The sequence below is a fragment of the Castanea sativa genome, chromosome 4 (assembly GCF_040712315.1).
Source record: "Castanea sativa cultivar Marrone di Chiusa Pesio chromosome 4, ASM4071231v1".
Taxonomy (NCBI): domain Eukaryota; kingdom Viridiplantae; phylum Streptophyta; class Magnoliopsida; order Fagales; family Fagaceae; genus Castanea; species Castanea sativa.
The window spans coordinates 10,977,751-11,001,999 of record NC_134016.1 but is presented as its reverse complement, the minus strand read 5'-3'; the positions used below and the strand labels follow the sequence as shown (position 1 = coordinate 11,001,999).

The following is a 24,249-nucleotide window of genomic DNA, read 5'->3' as shown; positions in this document are numbered from 1 at the left end:
TTCTTAATTTTTGGACAAATTTTTATATTTTTCATAAAAGTAGCATCAAAATTTTCAAAAAGTTGTTTATTAACAAATACCCTAAAGACATTCGTTAACCAGACCCATGAAAAAATAGAAAGAAAATAACGGAAATATTATATTACTTTTTATTGTTTAGTCACAAAGAAAAAGCAGAGAAAACATAATTTTTTAAGGAAATTTTTTTTTATTAGTTTCTTTTATTTATTGTTCTTAACTTTATTTCAATATCTCACATTTTATTTTTTGTTTATCAATACAGGAAATTGTCAACAAATGTCCTTAGAGTATGAGTTAACAATCCATTTAAAGGAAAATTTTTATGAGGGGAAAAAAAAAACAATTAATGTTATGATGGCTTTTTTCATTTCCTATAAAAATGGTGTCAAAATTTTTCTAAAATGAATTGTTAAGCATTGACCTAAAGACTAAAGACACTCGTTAACATGACTCATCAATATTAGGACAATAGTTAGCATAACCCATCAATATATATATATATATATATATATCTAAAATTTTTATATGTAATATATATTGTAGAATTTAAAGTTATAGCGTTTGATCTATAATTAATACTCTTAATTATCATTTGATATATACTCTTAAAGTTATACTCTTAATACTCTTAAAGTTATACTCTTAATTTGATATACTCTTAATACTCTTAAAGTTATAGCGTTTGATATATATTGTAGAATTTTATATGTAATTTTTTATGTAACTGTAAATGAGGTTTAAATATTATATCCCTTACTTGACAAAAAAAAAATTATCATTCAACGAGAATGGAAAATTCAAAGGATCCTAGAATTTTAATTTCTGTTGGTATTAAGATGGCTCCCACCCCCACCGCCCTTTACAAAGGCCCATACTTTGTAGACTGTACCTACCTAGTCTAGTTATTATATAATATATGTTTTTAATGAAATATGGATCTAGATCCGTAGCAATTGATGTGGCGGTATTCTCATCATATTTTAAAGAAAAAAATGGGGTTGCTTTTAAAGAATGCGGTTTTCAATACTGCCTCAATATTAAAAATAAATAATAAATAAATAAAAATTTACCAGTTAAGAATATAGAAAATAAATAATATAACGGTGAGATTTTTAACTATTAATTCAATAAAAAGTTATTAAATAATGTAATATTATATGTCTCGACTTTAGCAAAAGTCAAATAAAAAAATGATAAAGTTTAGTTACAAAATCGGTTGTAGCCTTAGGCTACAAACACACTCAATATCTTTTTATTGGAAGTGAATTTTGACAAATCCACCATTGGATTACATTTTCTTCTTAAAACCTCCATGTTTGCAAAATTTCAAGAAAATTAAAAATCAATAGCTATGTCATCAATACATTTTTAAATTGCAAGTTTTTGTAATTTAAAATTATGCATAAAATATAAGTTTATAGATTATATAGTAACTAATATCCAGTTGACATAAAATTTGACATATGTATTAAAAGCATAAAGAACATGCAATTCAATAGTTAGATTTTCAAAATATACCGTAATATTTATTTTACTGAGTTACTTTGTAGTCTAAGTCTAAGTCTATAATCAATTTTGTAGCTAAAATTTATCCTAAAAAAATTGTAAAAATTAATGTTTTTCGTGATTGACTCAATTGGCAATGAAGATGATTTAGTTGACCATGAAAATCTTAAATTTTTTTAAGTGGTTAAGATCTAAAAATAAAAAGCATAAAAGGAGTTGTTATTATTTTTATAAACATAGGAAAAAAAAAAGGGGGGGAAAAAAAGATTAGACTGGAGATCTAATATCTAAAAGACTAAAACATACAGATTAGAAAAGATTACAATCCAATTAACTGATCTAATTCACTATCTCTATATTTTTATATACAATCGTGTACAAAGAAAGCAAAAATAACTAACTCCCTATTTTGGAGGGAAAGTTTTTTGCAACTAAAGCTACCTAATCATTACACGTGTACATCAACTAGTAACTTCCAGACCATGTGGCATCATCCCTTGAATTGAATGAATAATCTGATCATGATAAGGTGTTGATTCAATCAAGTCTTCTAATTCTTCATTGCTCATGATTGCATCTCTGGTCTTCCACTGATGCACTGTGGCCTGCATTCACTTGCATCTTTTCCTGCTCCTGTGGTGCATGCTGGGCTGCACCCTTCTGCTGCGATGCACGCCGGGCTGCACTGACCTGCAGCTTCCCCTGATGATGGGTGCTAGTTTCCTGCTTGGAAGCTTGCTGCTGCAGAAAGCATATTTCTTGCTTAGAATTCTTTTCAACATTGGACAAAGACAAGACTTTTTTTTCTTTTTTTCCCGGTAGTGCCATCCTCCCCAATGGCTGTACGAGCTATGAAACACAAAAATAACAATTTAGCATTGACAAAATCTAAGTTGTCAAAATAGAGATTATTGTTAATTACTTTAACCATGGTTTCATTTTTGTGGTGAAGACAATGACCACAGTAAATTAGGTAATGAATTTGGTAGCTGGCCCATGTAATCTCCAATTGTTTATGGAGTAAATCCAAAAGGTCACTATAATTTTTGAAGATCGCACCAATGTACAAAAGAGCATGCTAGTGAAAAAAATTGAATTGACAATACTCTTACTAGGTTGAATTTAACGAATAAAATTGATTAACTGTCAGTCAACATCCTTTTAAAGTAGACTCCACAAATTAACTATTTTCATCTTCTTTCATAAAGCATGGCACCTCACCAAAAACAAATAAAAAAATAACAAGGCCTACACGTTACTTTGGTTCTTTAAGGGTGGCTTAAATTTGGAAAATTTAGATATATCTACATGGATGCAATGAACAAGCACGCAGCTACTCAATACCCTTCTTGCTGATGGTTTATTCAGAACTTTTGATTTCTGTCTCATTAGGTTTGCAGTCATTGTCAATCTTCCGTAGCAATTCATGAGCCATCTTCAATTTTCCACTCTTTTTAGACTGGTGGATAAGAACCCTTTTCAAGTAATGATTTTAGCTTCTCATAAGCAGCCTTTAGTTCACCTGCTTTACAGAGCTTCTGCAAGATCTGAGAGTCCAATTTCCACTCCAATTTGAATAACAAATCCAACTTTGCATTATCCCTCACAAGTTTATCCACTAAACTATATGTGTGAAAATGTGGAGATAAGCCCAATCCTAATATCTCAATCAATAAGCCATAAGCATCTTCCCAATTCCTAGCTTCACCATAAGCAAGGATCAATGCCGAATAGGTAAAATTATCTGGAAGGCATCTCTTCTTATTCATAATCTCAAAAAACCTTTTAGCATCATCTAAATTCCCTAATTTCCATAGCATTGAAATAACAGAATTGTAAATAACCAACTTTGGCTCCATGCCCTGGGAGAGCATCCTCCCAAACAAATGGCTGGCTTCCTCTACCAATCGGTGTTCACACAATGCCTGTATGACAATAGAGTAACCTTCTTCCACACAACTCAGCTTCCTTCCCTCAACAAGTTTCAACAACTTAACAGATTCTTCCATTTTACCCAATCCACAAAGCTCTGGAATCAGCTGCTTTATAACAAATGTACTAGTTAATAAACCCATCTCATGAGCTGCCCAAAACACTGCAACTGCAGGCTGTACAGCACCACTGTTGGCACCCACATTTGGAACTAAAATTGTAAAGGGTCTATGAACATCTTTCACGCTAACTTTCTCAACAGCTCCCTCTTTTGCACTCAATGAATACAACTCCCCAATAAGAAAGTTCACCGCAGACCGAGTAGGAACTAAACCAGCCCTACCCATTTCACCAAAAACATCAGGTGCAGTCTCAAACGTACCAAATTTACATAAACCAACAAGAATATTACTATACGAAGACTTATCTGGCAATTCGATTTTCCTAAAACTCATTAGAATAAAATCAATTAGTTCCTCAGATCTTTACTTCTTGCAAAGCACATAGAGCACTTAACCATTATTATGCTAGTAATGATAATTTTTAAATAAATTAAAGTTCACAAGCAAAAACCCAAACACTAAACCAAAACTAACATCTGCCATTAATTCCTTATTGTTATTAATAAGGTGAAGTTCTCCGCCATAGGCTTTTCACCATTGCTCACACGGTATCTGTTAAATAATTTTGTAACTAAACTTCCACACTATGTATAGCCAAAATACCACAGGTTGTTTAAGAGTATTATTATATGGAATCTCTCCTTTTTTCATTCTCTTCTCATTTGGTTAAGTGATAAAATACAGCACAAAGGGACAAAACCCAAGTACACAAGTATAAACTCAGAATCTCAACAATATGTAAAGAAGAGTGTTATTAAATGAAGGAACACTCTAAATGAAGAGCTTCCTAAAGAATATTACTGAAGACTTAAATGATGAATAAAATCAACTAAAGAATTACAAGAAACCTTGTACCACAATCAAACAGAAGGCATAAGAAAGAGGCCTTAAAAGTGGCAGAATTAAATAAAAGAAGGAAATGAGGTGCTCACCAATCAAATAAAAGTGAAGAAATTCCATGGAAAGCAAAAATGGAACTCCCAAATCATGAAACTCAGACTTGGGTCCCTCGAATCCATGGAAAGCAAAAAAATGGAACTCCCAAATCCCTCGTCTACTCTCCCAATCACTCTCCTCTTCCTCTTCCTCTTCCTCTTCCTCTTCTCTTCATTTCTTTCTCCATAAACCGCAAAGACGAGCTCCACGCGTCATCTCCTGAAGCCACTCTCCAATCCCTCGGTATTACCTCCGGTGACCTTATCTTCTTCACCCATAACCCCACTGCCTTCTCTTCCCAATCCCAATCCCAATCCCTAATTCCCAACTCCTCCTCCTCCTCCTCCGTACAGCAACAACCTCCAAACCCTAATTCCCCAAATCTAAACATGACTGAAAAGTTTATATATATATATATATATATATGTATGTATGTATGGGGCAAAGTTTATATATAATAAAATAATAGTACGCCGGCTAACTCCAATAAAAAAAAAGCACGCCGCCGTTCTAAAATTTATATATAATAAAATAATAATTAATTGATTAAAACTAACCCTAGTGACCGTTGGAACTTTTAGAATATAAAAGCCTGTACTTCATTCCTTACTTTTTCTTTTTCATCATAATAGGCTTTTATTTCTTCTTCCTTCTTCTTCTTCTGTTCTCTGAGCCGCAATTCAGTACAATTGCTCGCTCTTGCTCTTCCTCTTCCTCTGCAATTGAACCCATTTATTCTTTCTTTTCTCGAAAGAATTCATTCATTCGTTTTTAGCCATGGCCATGGCCATGGAGGAGAAGGACATCATGGGGGGGTTGCCACCGGGTTTCATCTTTCGCCCTCATCAAAGGGACTTGGTCGAGTACTACCTTCTCAGGAAGGTCACCGGTAATCCCTTGCCTTCAAATAATCCTGTGAAGGACATTGATGTGTACGGTGACCCCAAGGTCTGGACCACACTCTTTCACAGTTCTGCAATTCAAACCCTCTATTGTTACACTAAGCTTACTAAGAAGAAGAAGGAGAAAGGGAAAAGGGTTGTGAGAGCAACAGAATTTGGCACTTGGAGGGCTCAAAAAGATGTCAAGGTGTATGATCACAGTGACAGTGATGAGGATGATGAAGAGATGCGTGATGGGTTCAATCATAAAGAACAGAGACATATTGGTTCTAAGAGAACCTTCACCTTTGTTGCAAAGAAAGGACTTTTCCCTAATACAAGATGGACAATGCACGAGTATAGACTCGATGGAATCTACGCAAACACAACCAATAATGTAAGTTTTTTTTTTTTTTTTTAATGTTCTGTTTTTAATGGATTGTCTCCACCGTATTGTTCTGTTTCTTGATTTTCTTTTTCCTTTTTTTTATTATTATTGCTACAATAAAAGTTTTATTTTTTTTTCTTTCAACACGTTCTGTTTCTTTTTTTTTTTTGGTCTTTCAACATGCTCTGTTTTTTTTTTTTTTGGTCTTTCAACATGCTCTGTTTCTTGATTTTTTTATTAATTATATAAGTACTTTTTTTTAAAGATTAAATTGGAGTATATAGGACAGCTTAGTTAATTATCTTGTGTCATTTTATCAATCCGTCTACCTCTAAATGACATTTTTTTTTTCCCTTTAATTTCAGGATGATTTTGTGCTCTGCCAGATTAATAAATTCAAAAAACAGAGAGGGTTTGCAAGAGACAATTTACACCAGGAAGAGGACATTGCTACGTCTGAGAATCTGGAGATTCCATCATTGATTTCAGAAGAGACGAACACTCCTCAGACAGAGGTTACTATTGAGACACCACATTTGGATTTCAGTGATATTGATTGGACTGAAGTTATAAGCATGGATAGTGCATCACATAACATGTCACCGTTGAATATGGAGCAAGAGGAAGATCTTGAAGCTTGGTGTAATTCGTTATTTGCATAGGAGTTTACTTTGATTTTAAACCTGGTACAAATTGAGAGAATGTTATTCTTATAGTTGCTAATACTGTTTAGATAAGTAAACCAACCAACTCGGTTGAGACAGATCATAGTGTAAAAGAAATGTGGCATATCTGACTTTGTTTTTAAAGCTGCTATATATATTGATTAGAGTTTCATCTTCATTCTCTTTTTGTATATCCTTTTATGTTTGGTATTTTTCTTCTCTTATTATACAGCTTCTATATGAGCATTAAATTAAACAGTTTAATGTAGTTGATATTTGAGTTTGTACGCAAACTTGAAGAAGAAAGAAATTAGAGAGTTGAAGAAAGTGGGAATTTATTTATTTATTAATATAATATAAAAACAAAATTCAACAACGTTCACTTTTGAAGTTTACAGCTAGCGTTGAAGTGGAAGTTGAAGGCGGTGTGGTGTGGAGGGCAACCTAGTAATTTTGAAGGAAAAAAACTTTTGAGAATTGGGAGTGCTTGAAAATGAGATAATATGCGTCCAAGTACGAATCTGATATAGGGCACGTGTAATATTTACTGAGGTTTTTTTCTTAAAGAAATAAATAATCTAATTATATAAAATAAAAAATAAAATAATAATAATAATAATAATAAACAAACATCACGTGCGGGGTAGTGCCACCAACTGGGGTGGGTCCAGACCAAAACTGAACAGAAGTCCCCAACAGAACAGAACAGAACAGAAGGGTCATTATCAGATAACCGAGATGATGTCATATACCTGTGATGTGAAGACCGTTTTCAAGGTTCCAACCGAGCTTCATGATTGGCAACAAAGGGTGCGTTATCATGGTTATTTTCGTTGTACAGGCAACGAGTATTTGGTTATTTCCGTATATTCTTTTTAATTTCCGGACTTTTTTTAATTAGCGTTTTTTTAGGAAAAAAAAATTAAATACGAAATTAGGGTCAAAACTATTGCCTCTTATGTTGAGTAGTATTAATGGATCACTTATATTAAAATTAAGAAAATTAAATTTACACTTAGAGCAAAATTAGAGTAAAATTAGAAGCCAATTTTGATATTGATTGTGTGACTTTAATATAACTAGTATGTAATTTCGTGCATATGCACATATACAATTTAAAACAATTTCAACCACCGACCCTTGGTGCGGTCTGCGATGGTCACTCTACAAGTATAAATACTTGTTGGGTGTGGGGGGCAATAGTCGGGTTCAAGCCTCCAGAAGAGAGCTTTACACATATAAACTTAAATTGAGTTAGAGTAGAAATTTTATTTTGTATAAAATAAAAAATAAAAAAAATCTCAATTACATAATTCAAATGATACATTTTTTTTAAAAAGAGGTTCAAATTATACATGACATTTTCTTCAAAAAAAAATTATACATGGTAATATGGTATTAGTTTACACATTTTTTAAACTATACATTTCTATAATATATAAAGATTCCTCATATTTTACATATATGATTTAGAATTTAACTAAATTTAAACTCTTTGGTTTTTACACCTAATAATTTCATTTGCCACAAAAATTAAAAAATTAAATGGACACGTGGTGCAAAATTAGACTCCAATTAAAATCCAATTAGACTCTTTGATTTTTACACTCAATAATTCACATAGATCAAAAATTAAGAATTAGATGATACATATGGTGCAAAATTAAAAATTCAATTAAAATCTAATTTGATTTTCTCTAAGCTATGACTTTATATATATACACACAAACACACACACACATACTAGCCTAAACCTTTGCCATGCGCGAGCACTTATTTTTGTTATTATATTTTTAATAGACAAAAGAGAGAGTTTCACACATATATACACTTAGATTAAACTAAAGTAGAATTTCTATCTTGTAAAAAAAAACTAAAAAAACACCTCAATTCACCCCAAAGAGGCTAGAAAGACTACAACGCTTCCTGCTTCAATGTGATGAAAATGAAATGAAAAATTTTCTCTTAACTCACCAAATCATTCAGTTAAGTGTTTTTACTTTTTACATGTATGTTAAAATCACTCTCACACAAGGGCACTTTTGATCCTAGTAGACAAATCATTTATTTTTATCATTTACATGAGGTGTGAAATTTGATTGGCTTATGGTTGAACCCAAATGCAATGTATAGTATAACCTTTTGAATGAAATATGACTCATTGACCATAAGATCCATGAGATAGCCATCATGAGCTTTTTAGTGTGCCATTAGCTTCTGGTAGCTCTTGACACTCATTTGCAAACTAGAGCACCTAAAAAAGATTAGCAGCTAAAAGAGCATGATTTTAAACTTAATAGAATGAATTTAAATATTTAAGTACTCAAAAGAGTGAATTTTGGTGGGATTTTGGTGAGATTAATTGCTATGAATTTTGAGTTTGTACGCAGACTTGAAGAAGAAAGAAATTAGAGAGTTGAAGAAAGTGGGACTTTATTTATTAATATCATATACTATATATAATAGCAGAAGCTGAGAGAAAGTTGATTCCGACAATTAAGGAGGTGCTGTCATGTAGGAAAAGTGGCTATCTAAAATTCAGACACACACAAATTAAAAAGCGATAAATTATGTTGTTTGGTAATGCTGCAACACTGTTTAAAAGCCTCTTGGTATAAAAGGAAACCTAACCGGTTATAATACAATTAAAACCTATAAAGGGCTTGCAATAGTCCCAAAAAAAAAAAACTTGCGATACAGAGAATGAAGAAGGAAAGAGATCGAGAGATCAAAACCTACAAAATATTAAATTAAAAAAAAAAAAACCAGCCATATAGAGAAAGGCGATGAGTACATGGAGAAAGAAGCCAAGAAAGAGAGAGGTGATGAAATCAAAAAGTTTCAAAAAACAATTTTGTAGACCCAAAACCTTGGCAGAACAGTAAACAGAGAAGGCACAGGGTGGGGACTGGGGAGAGAAAAATCTTCCAACATCAGAGAGACAGACCGTGTACCCATAACCGGTAAAGTTATTTTTTTTTTTTTCCCCTTTTCTTTTTCAAATCTAGGAATTGAATATAATTTAGGTTTGTATATATAATAAAAGCAAAGATTTCATGCGAGAGTGCACGAGATCTTGCCAAGTGGCACTCTAATTTTGCATTTAGCATTTTTTTTACCTCTTTCATTAAGTTTTTTTTACTGTTATCTAAAAGTTCACATTAGCTTATTTTACTGTTTTCTCATTAATGTCTCAATAATTGACTAAGCTTACACTACACATTTCTCTATTTTTCTTTCTTCATGTATTTTAGCATACATATTGTTTTAGTATTTTTTTAAAAAAATAATAATAATGATTAAGGACTAATAGTAATAACTAATTAGACAAAGTCCTGAAGAGAGATAGAGAGATACAAAAATGTTGCAAATTGTTAAATAAAATGCACTGTTTCACTATATATTACCAAATAAAAGACCTAAGACTGACAAAACATTTGAAAGAGAAAGAAAAATGAATATGAGAGGTCACCACCTCTATTATATAGTTCTCCCACTACCATTAAGATGTCAAAACCCCTACGGGTAATTTTTTTTTTTTTTTTTTAAATTAGGGGCTTAAATATGATTTAGGTTTGGGTAATTTTTTTGGATAGCTTTTGTTTTGGGTATATAAGTAGAGAGAATATTTGTTGTGCAATATAGAGTCATATTCTACCATAGTTTAATTTTAAATCATCTATAAGATATATGCATACACACTTGCTCATATCATGTTGTAATGTCACATTATTGATGAGTAAAAAACAGTGAGAGAGTTGGGCACTTTAATTTCATGGTATGAAATATGTGAATACAACAAAAATTAGTTGATTTCATGGTCCCGTTATTCTTTTGCATTTATCTTTAGTTTCATAATTTGTTATAAAATTAATCTTACCTTGAGAATGCCAAATTTGCTGTGAAACTACTAAACTAATTTTTAATGTTCCAAAATATATATGTTTCTTTACTCTAATTTAGTTTACTTTTTCTTATACTATATGTAAAACATTATACAAAAACGTTTTACATAAAATATCAAAAAACTCATGTTGGAGAGTATGAGATTGTGCCATGTGGCACATTCCTTGAACTTCTCTTTATTTAGTTTTCTACTTCAACAAAATTTGAATTTATATTAAAATATTAGTTCATTGAATTAGCCAATAAAGTAAATGCATATATTAATTATTTATTGTTGTGCATTAATTATTTATTTTAAATGAATGTCATATTATTATTTTTATAAACTCTATATAGAAAATAATTTTTAGTTGGAATAATAATAATAATAATAATAAATTTAGAATATGACATTCTTACTCATGTTTAGTTATTTTAACAACAATTGTCACAATAATTGTGGGGGTAAAAGGCCCAAGAGGTGCTTTCGATCCATAGGCTTTGTCCGAAGATCATTACCTGTCCAAGGACGGATTGGTAACGATGAGGATGTCAAATTTGGAGACCTAAGGGTAAATTGTGGCAGAAGAGGCTAATGGAAGCGATCTAAGGAAGGGTATCTCCTCGGCCAGTCGAGATGGGGGTCAGACGGTAAGTCATGTTGACTAGAATGATCCTATAAGAGGTTTTGAAAATGAAGATATGTTTCATGGGAGCACGGAGAGCAAGAATAGTTGGGAAATATCTTAGAGAAAGTTGCTACCACCATATTGAAGGCTCTGTACCTTAATCTCTGGCCGCATTAATGAGGAAGTAATATTTGAACAGTGAATTTCAGCTTTACAGTTATTACCCAAAGACTTTCGGAAGGGTTGATGAGACAAATATCAACATTAGCAATCTGGACCTACACGTGGGAAGCAAAAATAAGAGGCGAGGGGGAGTACAAGAAGGAGAAAGAGGTCCCAGGGATGAAAGAAAAAGAAAAAAATACTGTAAATTAGATATGTGTAATTAATCTTTAAGGAATGAGAAATACAAGCATCGGGTCCTCGGCTTGAGTCCGAGAATAAGTTTCATCATATAATCTCGTTCATCCTTGTTGTTTTGTAGTCTGGGGCCATTGTTGTTACTATTTAAGCTCATTAGAAACAAGAGATCTGACCCATACTCTATAAATTTATTGTATTAGGCTCTTTGGGCTTATACCCTCATTCTTGTTGGGCCTAGGTAAAAATTGCGACCTTACAATAGCCATAAATAAAATAAAATATTTATGAATCCACTAAAATTAATCTTAATCATTTAAATTTCCTAACTCCTTTGTGTGTATGTGGGCGCATGCAAGTGTGTGTATGTGTGTGTGAAACTAACACTGTAATATGTATTCTATGTAATTAGAAAGCTTACTAATATAACAAATATGTTTACTTTGTTATATTAATTATTTTAAGCATAATGAAATTTTAATATCATTTTTTAAAAAAAAGATTTATATGAGATACAATTGGTTTTTTTTATATGTGAGAAACAATTAATTTGAAATATGACATTTTTACTCAAATTTAGTTGTTTTTGCAACAATTGCAACCATGACATTATAAACATAGCATTATAATTTATGTAAAAAATGTGTTATATCAAATTAAGATGTCATGACATTATAAAATTATTTTGTGTGTGTGTGTGAGTGTTATAAGCACATGCATTATTTTATGTTAATATAACATAAAATTGTCTCTCTTTGTTTCCAAGGGGTCTTAGAAAGTGGAGGCCACAAACTTGATTTTTTTTTTTCCTCGCAAGATACAAACCTCTTCAATCTTATTCTTTAGGTTGTGGTAGGGAATTTAGTTTCTTTTCTTTCTTTACTTTCTTTTTCTTTCCCTCTAATCTTCCCCCACTTCATCACTTCCCTCACTTTATCATTATCTTTGCTTTGACCATCATTTCTTTCTTTGTTTCTTGATTATTATTTATACTACTATTTAAAGGATTTTCCCTGTTTGGATTCCTACTTTTTTTTTATGCCCCAAATATCCTCAAGTTCATTTGTTTAGAAAGCTTAAATATTAAAATTACACATGTTATAAAATTATTGATCTCAACTTCCTCTCAAAGAAAGTCTCAACCCTCAACATGCGTTGTTTTATTTCTTTTTTATTCTTTCTTTTTTATTGTTTGAAAAAAGGTCATGTTTAAATATTGTGATTCAAAAAAGAAAACCCAAATTATTAGTTTTAGTTTTTTATTTTTATTTTTTGAGAGATAGTTTCAAGTTTCAACTTATAAGACTAGCTCATGATAATTGTTTTTTATTATCAAATCAAAACATTCAATTTTTTTTATAAAATGTGTATTTTTTTTTTAAATCAAGACATAGTTTTAAGCTAGTCTAACGAATATGTGTGTGTGTATATATATATATATATTGAAAAATAGTTATTATTATTAAATTAATTGAAATCATGTTTTAAAGACATGATCTTAATATGGGCAAAGTCTTTGTTGATGCTTGCACATCCATCTGGTGGGCTAAAAGATTACTAAAACCAAATTTGTAGTTATATGGTATCTAGGAACATTAAAGAAAATGTAGCAATCCGAAGATTGGCTTGGTGGCTGTATATTTGGCAATGTTAACAATCATATTTTTACATTATGGCAACTGGAACTCTAAACTCTGATCAGCCAAGAGACCTTGAGCTGCCTTTAACGGGGCGGTTCTACCTTCATCATTGACTTAAGATTTCTATTTTATCCTTTAAACTTGATTTCATATAGCTGAGAGTGTTGACATCATAGATTGGAAGAGCAGTAAATCTGTTGCTAATCCTAAAAGTTATGTTTAGCTATAACAGGAAGGTTGTTCATTGTGCTGTATGTTAAATTGTGCATATATGTATATAGGACAGATAATAGTCTACTTTTATGGACGAGAGTTAACATCTGAAGCAAATTTTGCTGCAGGGCATACTTAAACTATATGATATCCTTGTTTCTACTTCAATTTGTGATTGCTGTACTATTCTAGTTTCCATCTGGATTTGACTGTGGTATCAAATATACAAGTAAAAGACGAAAAGATAATATAAGAAAAAATTTTTGATTAATTAACAAAATAGCATTTTAAGAGTGTTAGCCAATAAGGAAAATATGTTCTAAATCCTCTTCTTCTTTTTTATTAATGTTTCTTTATAGAATAGTTGTCTTAAAGTCAAGATACTTAGTCCTCCTGCATATATTCTCAAAAGGAATGATACTTTGACAGATCTCCTTGAAATCATATTGAAATTCAAAAGTTGTACTAGAGTAAGACCATGTATAACTGACATTGTGAATGTTGGTATTAGCTTACTTAACCAAACCAAGAGATATTATAGACAATTATAAATTGAAGTTGGTATTATGTCTGAACATAAGACTTCCTGGATGGCAGCAGATTCAAACTGCAAAGGAAGATTTATGGAGCATGAGAAGACAGAGGAAGAAATTTGATTTGTAATGGTTCTTTCTTGATTACAAGGGATTAGGTATAGAGGCTTTTTTTTCTTGAACTTGAATGCAGTGTGCTAGCATCCTTAATTCCATTATTCTGTCCCAATTAACTCCCTAATTGTGCTGTCTCAAGCAGCTCCCTACCAATTATATTGACCAAAGTCTAAAATTGTTCAAATCTATGATCCTATTTAACACAATAATTTTATTTACGCAGATTGAACTAATAAATTAACAAAAACTAGAGCAATAAAAAATAAAATTATTGGCAAGTCAGAAGTTATGAATAATCTCAAAACGGTTTTGGTATTGGAATTAAAAGTGCAAGATCATTGTAACCAGGTCTGAACTTTTTTTTTTTAAATGTTAAATCATCATATCTTTAATTCACATTTTGTATGTATTCTATTTTGTATTGATGGATTGTTTGGTATATGGTGGAGTGGGAGAAGATAGTGTGAAGGATAAGCAGTGGATTGACTTCAAGGATGGGTACAAGACAAAGGATTTGAACTACATGGAGACTGAATCACAGTCTGTATTTTACTGAATTCATTAATCAAAGAGTTTACTTATTTGATCCTTGGCTCATTGAATGTTTCTCCTGTGGTATTGAGGTTGAGGCTTGCACTATTCATCCCCATTGATCAAGTGGTCTCCAAAAATAATGATTTTGACCTTTTCAGGTTCTGAAAGAACATTTTGGTTGATGTTGGAATAAATTTGATAAAGCACACTAATAAAAATAATTCCATATATAAAATTCTTGAACAAAACCACTATTTCTGGAATGGACAGTGAGAACAACATTGTCAATAGTACTCTGCCAAATTAACGGTAGCTGGCTCAAGCATTCTAGCAATATCTTGTCAAAACAAGTATGATCCGTGATTTTTAAAGTTATTTCTTTTAGCAATTGATTGAAAATTTAAAATTGCATGGCTTACTATACCTAAGAAAAAATATGGTTTAATTTATGAGAATTTCATAGTGAAGCTTCAATTGCCAAAATCGTAGTTGTTACTCTCAAACTAATTTCAGCATTATTGAATGGGGGCTTTAGAGATTTTTCTCGGTTGAAGCTGGTATTTAGTATAAGTTCAAAGAACATTATAAATCTCAATAATGCTGCACAAATTTCACAACTTATTGCAGTGGTAGATTTTGATTAGTGCAGCATCTCTTTCACATGAGACTACCATTATTATAGACCAATCACAATCAATAACCTCAACAATGTAAAATTTTTTGTAGACACTATATACCCAAGCCCCCTAAAAATCGGTATAAAGTTTAATGCAGCCTGTGGCTTGAAAATATGCAGACTGTGATATTGATATCTAAATTGTACCCGTGTCATTAGAAGGGACCAAATGTATGTCGTACCTAATTCCACAATGATGACATATTTTTTTTTTTTTTTTTTCAAAGAACATTTTCTTCTACAATGATAGGATATAACATTCGCTTTCTGTGAGTTTAACCTGAACTGGAAGCAGCTTTCTCACAAGCCTCTGCTTCATAGACATTTGCCGCAGCATCATCAAAACTGGGAGCTATTGGAACAAGTCCAAGCACCTTGAACATGAGTTAATCAGCATTGAAATCATTGTTAGGAGTAGTCAAGAGCTTCTCCCCAGTGAAGATCGAATTTGCACCAGCAAGAAAGCACAATGCTTGCACAGGCATGGAGAACCAAACTCTTCCAGCTGACAGCCTGACCATTGCCTTGGGCATGACTATGCATGCTGTGGCAATCATTCGAAACATCTCTCATATTTCAACTGGCTGAACCAAAAAGGAAGAGGGTCTATTGTTAAACTAATCTCTGAGCATGCGCTCAAGGAATTGTCAATTAAACTACACGGCTTTTGGCAAATATAAATATAATTAAACAATTTAAAAAGGGTTTATTTTCTTTTGTTTCCAGTGCTAGTGGTGGGTACTTTAATGACAATGACTATCGAAGTTTTTTTTTTTTTTTTTTACAAGATAGAATTTCAACTTTAACCTAATCTAAATGTATATGTGTGTAAAGCTCCCTCCTGGAGACTTGTACCCTAGCCCTTGCCCCCAACACTCCATAAGTATAAATGCTTGTGGAGTGACCACAGCACCAAGGGTGCGCGGTGGTCGACTATAGAAGATTTACTACTACTCTCATTTGATAATTATTTCATCATTAAATGATTCAAATGTAACCCAAGTAGAAAGAAGCATGGGTGATGGATGCAGCCAAAGGCAGGTATTGATACAACGATCAGCCTCTTCAAATTAATTTTGCCTGTTTTCATATGGTTGCCTTTTTAACTTTATTTTATTCTTTACTTGCTTCCCTTCCTATTATAATAAAGCCTTAATCCCTACAGTTGCAAACTTGCAATATTCTAAATATTAAGTACAGAAGTTTTAACTTCAATAAAAGTATAGAGTTGATATGTCCAATAACATATTATGAGCATGCACAAGAATTGGCAGATTGACAACCTACATTATAGACTCTAAGATAAACAGAATAAGAACTATTTACCTTCTGATCTTGAAGAGGTGTGCCTTTCACTGCAAGCAGTGCATTGCTGGGAACACTCTCAGGGTGACTGGGGAGTGTTGCCAATATATGTAAAAGACCAACTAGGTCCTCTTCTGCTTCTCCAAGCCCTATTATTCCTCCTATTAACAGAAATTAAAGAGTGAATCATCATTCCTACATAATATAGCAACTCATAGTGACATACATTTTTCCTTTTTTATTTTTTCAAGCAGATTTAAGATTGTGATTTGTGAACAAAGAGAAGAAAGTCAAAGGCTAGGGAGTCACCCTAATGACAAACAAGGTTGTTACAATCACCCATCAAATGTATTATTTTTTCAAATTATTAATTACCTTTAAAAATGCAACTTAAAGGCTAGGTCGAGCCAATTTTGAGAATATGTTCAGAGTAGGAACCTCTAAAACAACAATAGAAAGAAAAATATTTTTCCCTAAGCAAAATAACTAACGTTTCTATTTGTGATACAGAAAGAGACTATTATATGACATTATTCATCAATACAACCATAAAATTAAAATGAAAAAACCACTGTCCTTTGGCGCCACTTTTGAATTAACAAATTTTAAGTTATTAAGAATTTTTTAGTGAGGTAACCTCCTTAGTTCTAGAAATCTTATGGTTAAAGTTCACCAGAAAACCTCTGTCCATCTTAGAGAAGCCTAAGATTTTGGTGACAGTTTTGACACTTACCTGTTTGGATGGAGGGGGGAAGGAGGGGGAGTGGAGTAGAGTAGAGTAGAGTACGCTAGGCTGAAAATAGGCTAATTTTGGGCTAAATATACTCTACTCTACTCCCCCTCCCTCCCCCTCAATCCAAACGGACCATTAGCTAACACAGTCAAGAAAGTTATAGTTCTACCTATATTGAACTCCATTTTCAAGAATTCTGTGAACTGACTTGGAAAATACATAAAGAAAATTGAATGATGCCTTTGGAGGATTGGTTACCAATCAAATATAATTTCACATGCCTCTTGTAAACTGACACACCGTGATAAGACTTGAAACTGGCATGAAATATAGACCACATAAAATGAAGTACTAATGATTTTACAAGCTAACTCACTGGGTCAAGAATGTCCTAAACATCCTAGCATGTAGGGGAAGAAATTTCAAGCTTAGAAAAATAACTTCAAGTGAGACATGAGTCTAGCAGACAATTTTTTAGCTATATATGGGAACAAATTAGATTCTTTCCACTTTCCACTTTCAAAAGAGTGCTCTATCCTGATAAAAATGAACCAGCATAAACGTTTGGCCACTTTTGTCATTTTATGAAATTCTATTTACATTTTGAATAAGAAGAAGAAATTAACCACATTTATTTGGCTTGATTACAATATACTCCTACAATTAATGTGTCTGACCATAATATATTCAAGAGAGTAACTAAATTACCTGAACAGACATTAAGCCCTGCATCATGAACAGACTCAAGGGTTTCTAGGCGCTCATCATTAGTCCTTGTTGTGATGACATTTGGATAATACCCCCTTGATGACATTTCTGGTTATTCACCGTTAAATGTTTTTTATGTGCTTTCAATTTTCATTGTTCATTTATATACTAGTAGAGGCAGATTCTAAATTTGGCAGTGTCCTTAGCCCTTAAGCAGGGTATCTGGGAGATGCAGCCTAAAGATACACCAATCTACTTCAATTGTAGCCTTGTTTAACTTGTGTTCTGTTTCTATTTCAATCGTAGTAATCCTGTTTCAATTTGTACTTTACTGTGGTATCAAAGATATTAGTAAAAGAAGATAAATTGATGGAGTAACAAAAAATAGAATATAAGTGCTCAGAAAGAGATGGGGTTATCACTGTGCAAGCTTATACAAGGAACAAGTCAAAGTTTTTCGGTTCTGTTGTTTTAGTCCTTTTCATTTTGAGTGAACTATGTATTCAAAATTCATAGATTTGAACAAATGAGCAAGTAGTAGTAGTGCTAGTGCTAATAGATTTGAACAAATAGAGTGAATTGCTCTTGCAATTTCAGAAAGGTAAAACTAAAGTAGTGTTCCTCAAGTGCACTATAATATGTTCCCCAATTAAATTCAAGCACATGGCTGCATAACCAATAAAATACAAACTATATTATGTTTTTCAAGCACAATCAAATTTATTGCAGTAATGTGTTTGAATTTAATTGGAGAACCTAATGTACAAAAGAACTGTACTAAGTTTAACCCTTTTTAGAAGGGCAGAGAAACACTGTCAGATGCCATCACAAATAACCCTCCTTTAGGCTCGTTTCTGCAACCACTTTAGTCTGAAACTACTCTTCCCAACAATATGACATTATTCACACGCCAGAAAGCAAAAGAAACAGTGTTTACAAGTGAGATGGTAAATACAGTATTGATATTTCAAGTTCCCTGACTTATAAAAAGGGACACATTAGGATTGAGGGATGCATGCCTGGTGTGGCCCAAGATATAATTACATATGTTAGCATTAATGTACACCTGTCCTTAGCAATCTCTCAAACACTGTCTTCAACTTTACTGTCTTTTAATCAGCCCAAAACTTTGTGATATAATGTTAATACAGACAAAAACAAGAATTTAGATTAATATAATTATGCCCAGAGAAGGGCATATACTGCTCAGCTTTGTTTGATATGACCATTCAGTACCAATCCAGACCACAACTACACCAAAGTGGAAGGGCCACTAGAGAAGCTAGAAGTAGTATATACTCTATAGTATAGAATAAGAGAAGTCAGTCAAACCAAAGTGTCGTGACAACAGAAAATTACTCTTATCAATGGAATCTTAAGTAGGGGACTGAGCTTGCCCGCCCACCAATCAAAGAGGCTGAAAGTAAATGTAAACTCACCCTATAAGCTCTTTGAGCTTTCTCCACCGGTGGGAGGAGAAAAGAAGAGGAACAACTTGTCATAGAAGCGTCGCTTCTAGGACGAAGACAAGACTGTTTTTTCTGGTAGTGCCATCCTCCCCGGTGGCTGTACAAGCTACGAAACACACCCAAAAAAACACACACACAATTTAGCATTGAAAAAATCTAAATTGTCATATTGTTAATTACTTTAACCATGGTTTCATTTTTGTGGAGAAGACAATGACCATGGTAAATTAGGTAATGAATTTGGTAGTTGGCCCATGTAATCTCCATTCTCCAATTGTTTATGGAGTAAATCCAAAGGTCAACACTATAACTTTTGAAGATTGCACCATATATACAAAAGAGCATGCTAGTGAAAAAAAAGTGAATTGACAATACTCTTACTAGGTTGAACTTGATGAATAAAATTGATTAACTGTCAGCCAACATCCTTTTAAAGCAAACTCCACAAATTAACTGTCTTCATCTTCTTTCATAAAGTATGGCGCCTCACAGCACAACCCCCCCCCCCCCATCCCCCCACCAAAAAAATAAATAAATAACAAAGCCTATAGAGGTTACCTTGGTTCTTTAAGGGTGGCTTAAATTTGGAAAATTCAGATATATCTACATGGATGCAATGAACAAGCACACAGGTACTCAAATATTCTGGTTATGAGATGTGTTATAGAAACAATACAACAATGAGGGAATAGAAACAATACACATCTTGCTAATGGTTTATACAGAACTTCTGATTTCTGTCTCATCAGGTTTGCAGTCATTGTCAATCTTCTCTAGCAATTCACGAGCCATCTTCAATTTTCCACTCTTTTTAAATGCATGTTCAAAAGCATCCTTGATATAGACTGGTGGATAAAAACCCTTTTCAAGTAATGATTTTAGCTTCTCATAAGCAGCCCCTAGTTCACCTGCTTTACAGAGCTTCTGCAAGATCTGAGAGTCCAATTTCCGCTCCAATTTGAATAACAAATCCAACTTTGCATTATCCCTCAAAAGTTTATCCACTAAACTATATGTGTGAAAATGTGGAGATAAGCCCAGTCCTAACATCTCAATCAATAAGCCATAAGCATCTTCCCAATTCCTAGCTTCACCATAAGCAAGGATCAATGCCGAATAGGTAAAATTATCTGGAAGGCATCTCTTCTTATTCATAATCTCAAAAACCCTTTTAGCATCACCCAAATTCCCTAATTTGCATAGCATTGAAATAACAGAATTGTAAATAACCAACTTTGGCTTCATGCCCTGGGAGAGCATCCTCCCAAACAAATGGCTGGCTTCCTCTACCAATCGGTGTTCACACAATGCCTGTATGACAATATAGTAACCTTCTTCCACACAACTCAGCTTCCATCCCTCAACAAGTTTCAACAGCTTAACAGCTTCTTCCATTTTACCCAATCTACAAAGCTCTGAAATCAGCTGCTTTATAACAAATGTACTAGGTAATAAACCCATCTCATGAACTGCCCAAAACACTGCAACTGCAGGCTGTACAGCACCACTATTAGCACCCACATTTGGAACTAAAATTGTAAAGGGTCTATGAGCATCTTTCACTCTAACTTTCTCAACAGCTCCCTCTTTTGCACTCAATGAACACAACTCCCCAATAAGAAAGTTCACCGCAGACCGAGTAGGAACTAAACCAGCCCTACCCATTTCACCAAATACATCAAGTGCAGCCTCAAACCTACCAAATTTACATAAACCAACAAGAATATTACTGTACGAATACGTATCCGGCAATTCGATTCTCCTAAAAATCATTAGTGCAAAATCAATTAGTTCCTCAGACCTTTCCTTCTTGCAAAGCACATAGAGCATATTATTGTACACAAGATTATCCGGTTTACACCCAAATTGTGATTCCATTTCCTGAAACAAGCAAAGGGCTTCTCTAACTCTACCTTGCCTACCCAAAAACCTAATACAAATCGAAAATGTTCGACACGAAACTCGACCTTTATGTAAGAACACAGTTACCAAAAGACACTTGATATCATCAAATAGCTTCCTCCTACCTAAGAAATCAGCCATGTACTCAACAACACAGTCATCAAACTGAAAACCCATTTGCATTCCAGCCCAAGCAAAGAATTCCAAGGTCTTAATCCTACCCAACTGCCTATAGTTCATCAGAATTTGAAGCACAAGATTAGAGTTCAATTTTTCTTCAAAACCCTTTAACAAATCATCAATATTTGTTGTGGTTTGATGGGGTTGGCTTGAAATTAGTAAAGAACAGATTGAGTTGACATCAGAAGAACTTACAGTGCGTGAGGTTGTTGTTGTTGTTGGTGGTGGTGGTGGTGGTGGTGGCACAATGAGTGAAGCAGGTCTTCTGGGAGTGGAGAAATTAGGCTTGGGAATTGAAGAAAATGGAGAGGAATCGAGAAAGGGTGTGAGGGTTTTGAAGAGGTTTGAAGAAAGAGTGAGAGCTCCATGTTTAGTTCTAAAGATCATTCCTTGAATTTGGTTGAACTTGTGATAATGAACGTCCTATGCATCATTCTTCTGAATCCAACGCTCTTCAAGGGGTTTATCAAAAAAACATAAAACCTCTCTTCGAAGGTTTTTTTTTTTTTTTTTTTTTTAATGGATATCGCTCCCAAAAAAAAAAAAAAAAAAGATCAGCATGTGTCCAAATTGTCCTCTTTTATTAAAATAAAATATTTACCAAATTATTACTGTATTAATTTCTTTTTGTTTTCTCTTTTTGGTACTGAGGTAAAGAAAGAAAAAATATTTGGCACTACCTATTACTAAAATTATTCGATAAAATGTGTGTGTGTGTTTTTTAACAATAAAATTACAAGCACAGCATTTTCACACCAGAACTTAGATAAAATGTGTGTTTTTTTTTAAAAAAAAAAACAATAAAATTACAAGCAAAACATTTTCATAACAATATTTAGATGTCATACAGTTAATAGCAAGTAAAAAAAATTATAATAGTAATAAGCTAATATGAGAACCAATAACAACTTTTGACCTAAAATTTGTTGTAAATTTGCTATGAAAATGTTGATTTGTAGTATTACTCTTTTTTACCATTAAGACATAATTTTAAGCTAGTCTAATTTTCTTTTTAGAAATAAATTTCCATTTAGAAATCATGTTTTAAATAGTTAGAGTTAATTCAAAATCTTATGTTGAAAATACAATTTTTTAAGTGTAATAAAAGCTAGAAGGCTTTAATCTTGCCAAGACCTCCATACTCTACCGCTCAAAATCTCTTAATATATATGGTTGGTGATTATTGAGTGAGACAGTATGTGGCAATGAGAAATGCCAATTTAAGAAAGGAGAGCAACAAAAGGATTAGGGGGGGATGATGGTGATTTTTTATCAAGATAAAAAATGATTCAATAATAAATTGGGGTTCAATCACACTCACAATTATGCACCCAATTTACATTCTTCACAAAACACGTGTGGCATCATATGTTGAATAACCCATTACCTAAATCGGTATGTTTCAAAGAGGTTTACTATTTTCATTTAATGATCAATATAATATATTTAGATTGTACCGTTTAAGACGACACAAAACTATCAAGATCTCTAATACACCATATTGTCATTGCCTCACTTAGTAGTTAGTATCAATAACACAAGCTCACAATGCCACCAAAAAAACCTAATAGCTGCCACTATGAAGCCTTAATCACCATGCCTACAAACTTCTTAAGACCTAAAATTTCTAAACCAATAGCAACACTGTAACCAAGCCAATGCAAACCTATTTGGTCTAAACACAAAACTCCGAATTCAATCTTCAAGACCCTCACCCCATAATCAAGCCCTCTAAATCATTGCTACTCATAGTTATTCCATAATCCAACCCACCACCCATTCATTTTAAAACCCATTAAACAAAATTCCCACAATCAACTCCCATTAAACCCCACCTCCATGCCCATCACCAAGTAAGCCACAAAGCTCACCTCTAACTCTATATTCCCCAATAGAAGAGACAATATAATTCATCAATTAATTTATAAGAAAATACTTTCAAACAGAAATTTAGTAAATGGTGTAAAATTTTGACAAAACACCAAATATAATTGAAATCTAACCCTACATATAAAAAGAATCCAACTGACGATTGGTCACTTATCACCAACATGCTTGATTGCGCACCTTATTTGGTGCCTTAACGTGACCTGTTACTGTTATATCTTATAAGTCTTTCAACAACTAATAATAAACTCATGTAATCTTGGGCCTAAAACTAGGTACAAGAAGCCCATAACTGCTAGCACATGCTAATGTGATGCAATTTTAAATTTACAATAAAACCAGTGGAATTGAGTTTGACATTTGATAGAAGAGGTTACATGACTTTAAATAGTCTCTTTCAAAGTCTTTATTTTGCAACCACCCTGAGGCCGAGGGCACAACTTAGACACGTATTAGTGATAGGAAGTTTTTGAGACCCGTCATACATGATTTGGAATTTATAGGTTCAAATAATACCAAGTCCCATTATTGCTTGGACAATTCCTCATTATACAAGAGTAAGATTTAAGTGGATGGAAAATAATGACACGCTGCTAACCCTTATTTTTTAATAATCAAAAAAGTCTGTATTTTGTAGTTCAGCTTTTTTTTTTTTGAAGCATTTTTGGTAAAACATAACAGTATGAAAAACTTTTTGGCCTCGGATTTTTAACAAGAAAAATTCATAAAATTGATCATGTTATTACATACTGATTTCTTGAAGAAAAAAAAATTTGACAGTATTCTTATAAAAAAAAAAATTGACAGTATTATTCCCATTTCAAAAAAAAATCATTAAATTGTCAATGCTAGTGCTGATTTTATATTATTTAAAAAAATGGTGTCAATTTATTTTCTTTTCTTTTAAAAAAATTAAAAAGATATAAATCGGCATTGACAAGATCACCTTTTGCACTATTATGTGTTTTCCCCACATTTTCTTTTGCAGGAGGGGAAAAGAGCCCAAAATTACTCAAAAAATCAAATG

The 24,249-nt window shown here is 32.8% G+C and overlaps 3 protein-coding genes and 1 pseudogene across 4 annotated transcripts; 1 reads left to right on the top strand and 3 right to left on the bottom strand.

The window, feature by feature from the left end:
- Window positions 1–1,795: 1,795 nt before the first annotated feature.
- LOC142631348 (small ribosomal subunit protein mL103 (rPPR7)-like) lies at window positions 1,796–4,499 on the bottom strand. Its single transcript, XM_075805491.1, has 2 exons — window positions 2,787–4,499; window positions 1,796–2,268 (listed from the first exon to the last, which is right to left on the bottom strand). Exon 1 carries the CDS (start codon window positions 3,912–3,914, stop codon window positions 2,982–2,984), a length of 933 nt encoding a protein of 310 aa, XP_075661606.1. The 5' UTR covers window positions 3,915–4,499; the 3' UTR covers window positions 1,796–2,268; window positions 2,787–2,981.
- On the bottom strand, window positions 1,796–21,812 carry LOC142631347 (small ribosomal subunit protein mL104 (rPPR9)-like). Of its 2 annotated transcripts, none has more exons than XM_075805489.1 (2): window positions 19,812–21,812; window positions 1,796–2,376 (listed from the first exon to the last, which is right to left on the bottom strand). In XM_075805489.1, the coding sequence occupies exon 1, from the start codon at window positions 21,720–21,722 to the stop codon at window positions 19,971–19,973; it is 1,752 nt and encodes a 583-aa protein (XP_075661604.1). In that variant the 5' UTR covers window positions 21,723–21,812; the 3' UTR covers window positions 1,796–2,376; window positions 19,812–19,970. The 2 variants fall into 2 exon arrangements, with proteins under 2 accessions (XP_075661604.1, XP_075661605.1); XM_075805490.1 differs by having other exon boundaries at window positions 1,796–2,265.
- On the top strand, window positions 5,301–6,448 carry LOC142631349 (NAC domain-containing protein 1-like). The gene is made up of 2 exons (XM_075805492.1): window positions 5,301–5,795; window positions 6,152–6,448. The coding sequence occupies exons 1-2, from the start codon at window positions 5,301–5,303 to the stop codon at window positions 6,446–6,448; spliced, it is 792 nt and encodes a 263-aa protein (XP_075661607.1).
- On the bottom strand, window positions 15,124–21,652 carry LOC142631350 (biotin synthase, mitochondrial-like; annotated as a pseudogene).
- Window positions 21,813–24,249: the final 2,437 nt, after the last annotated feature.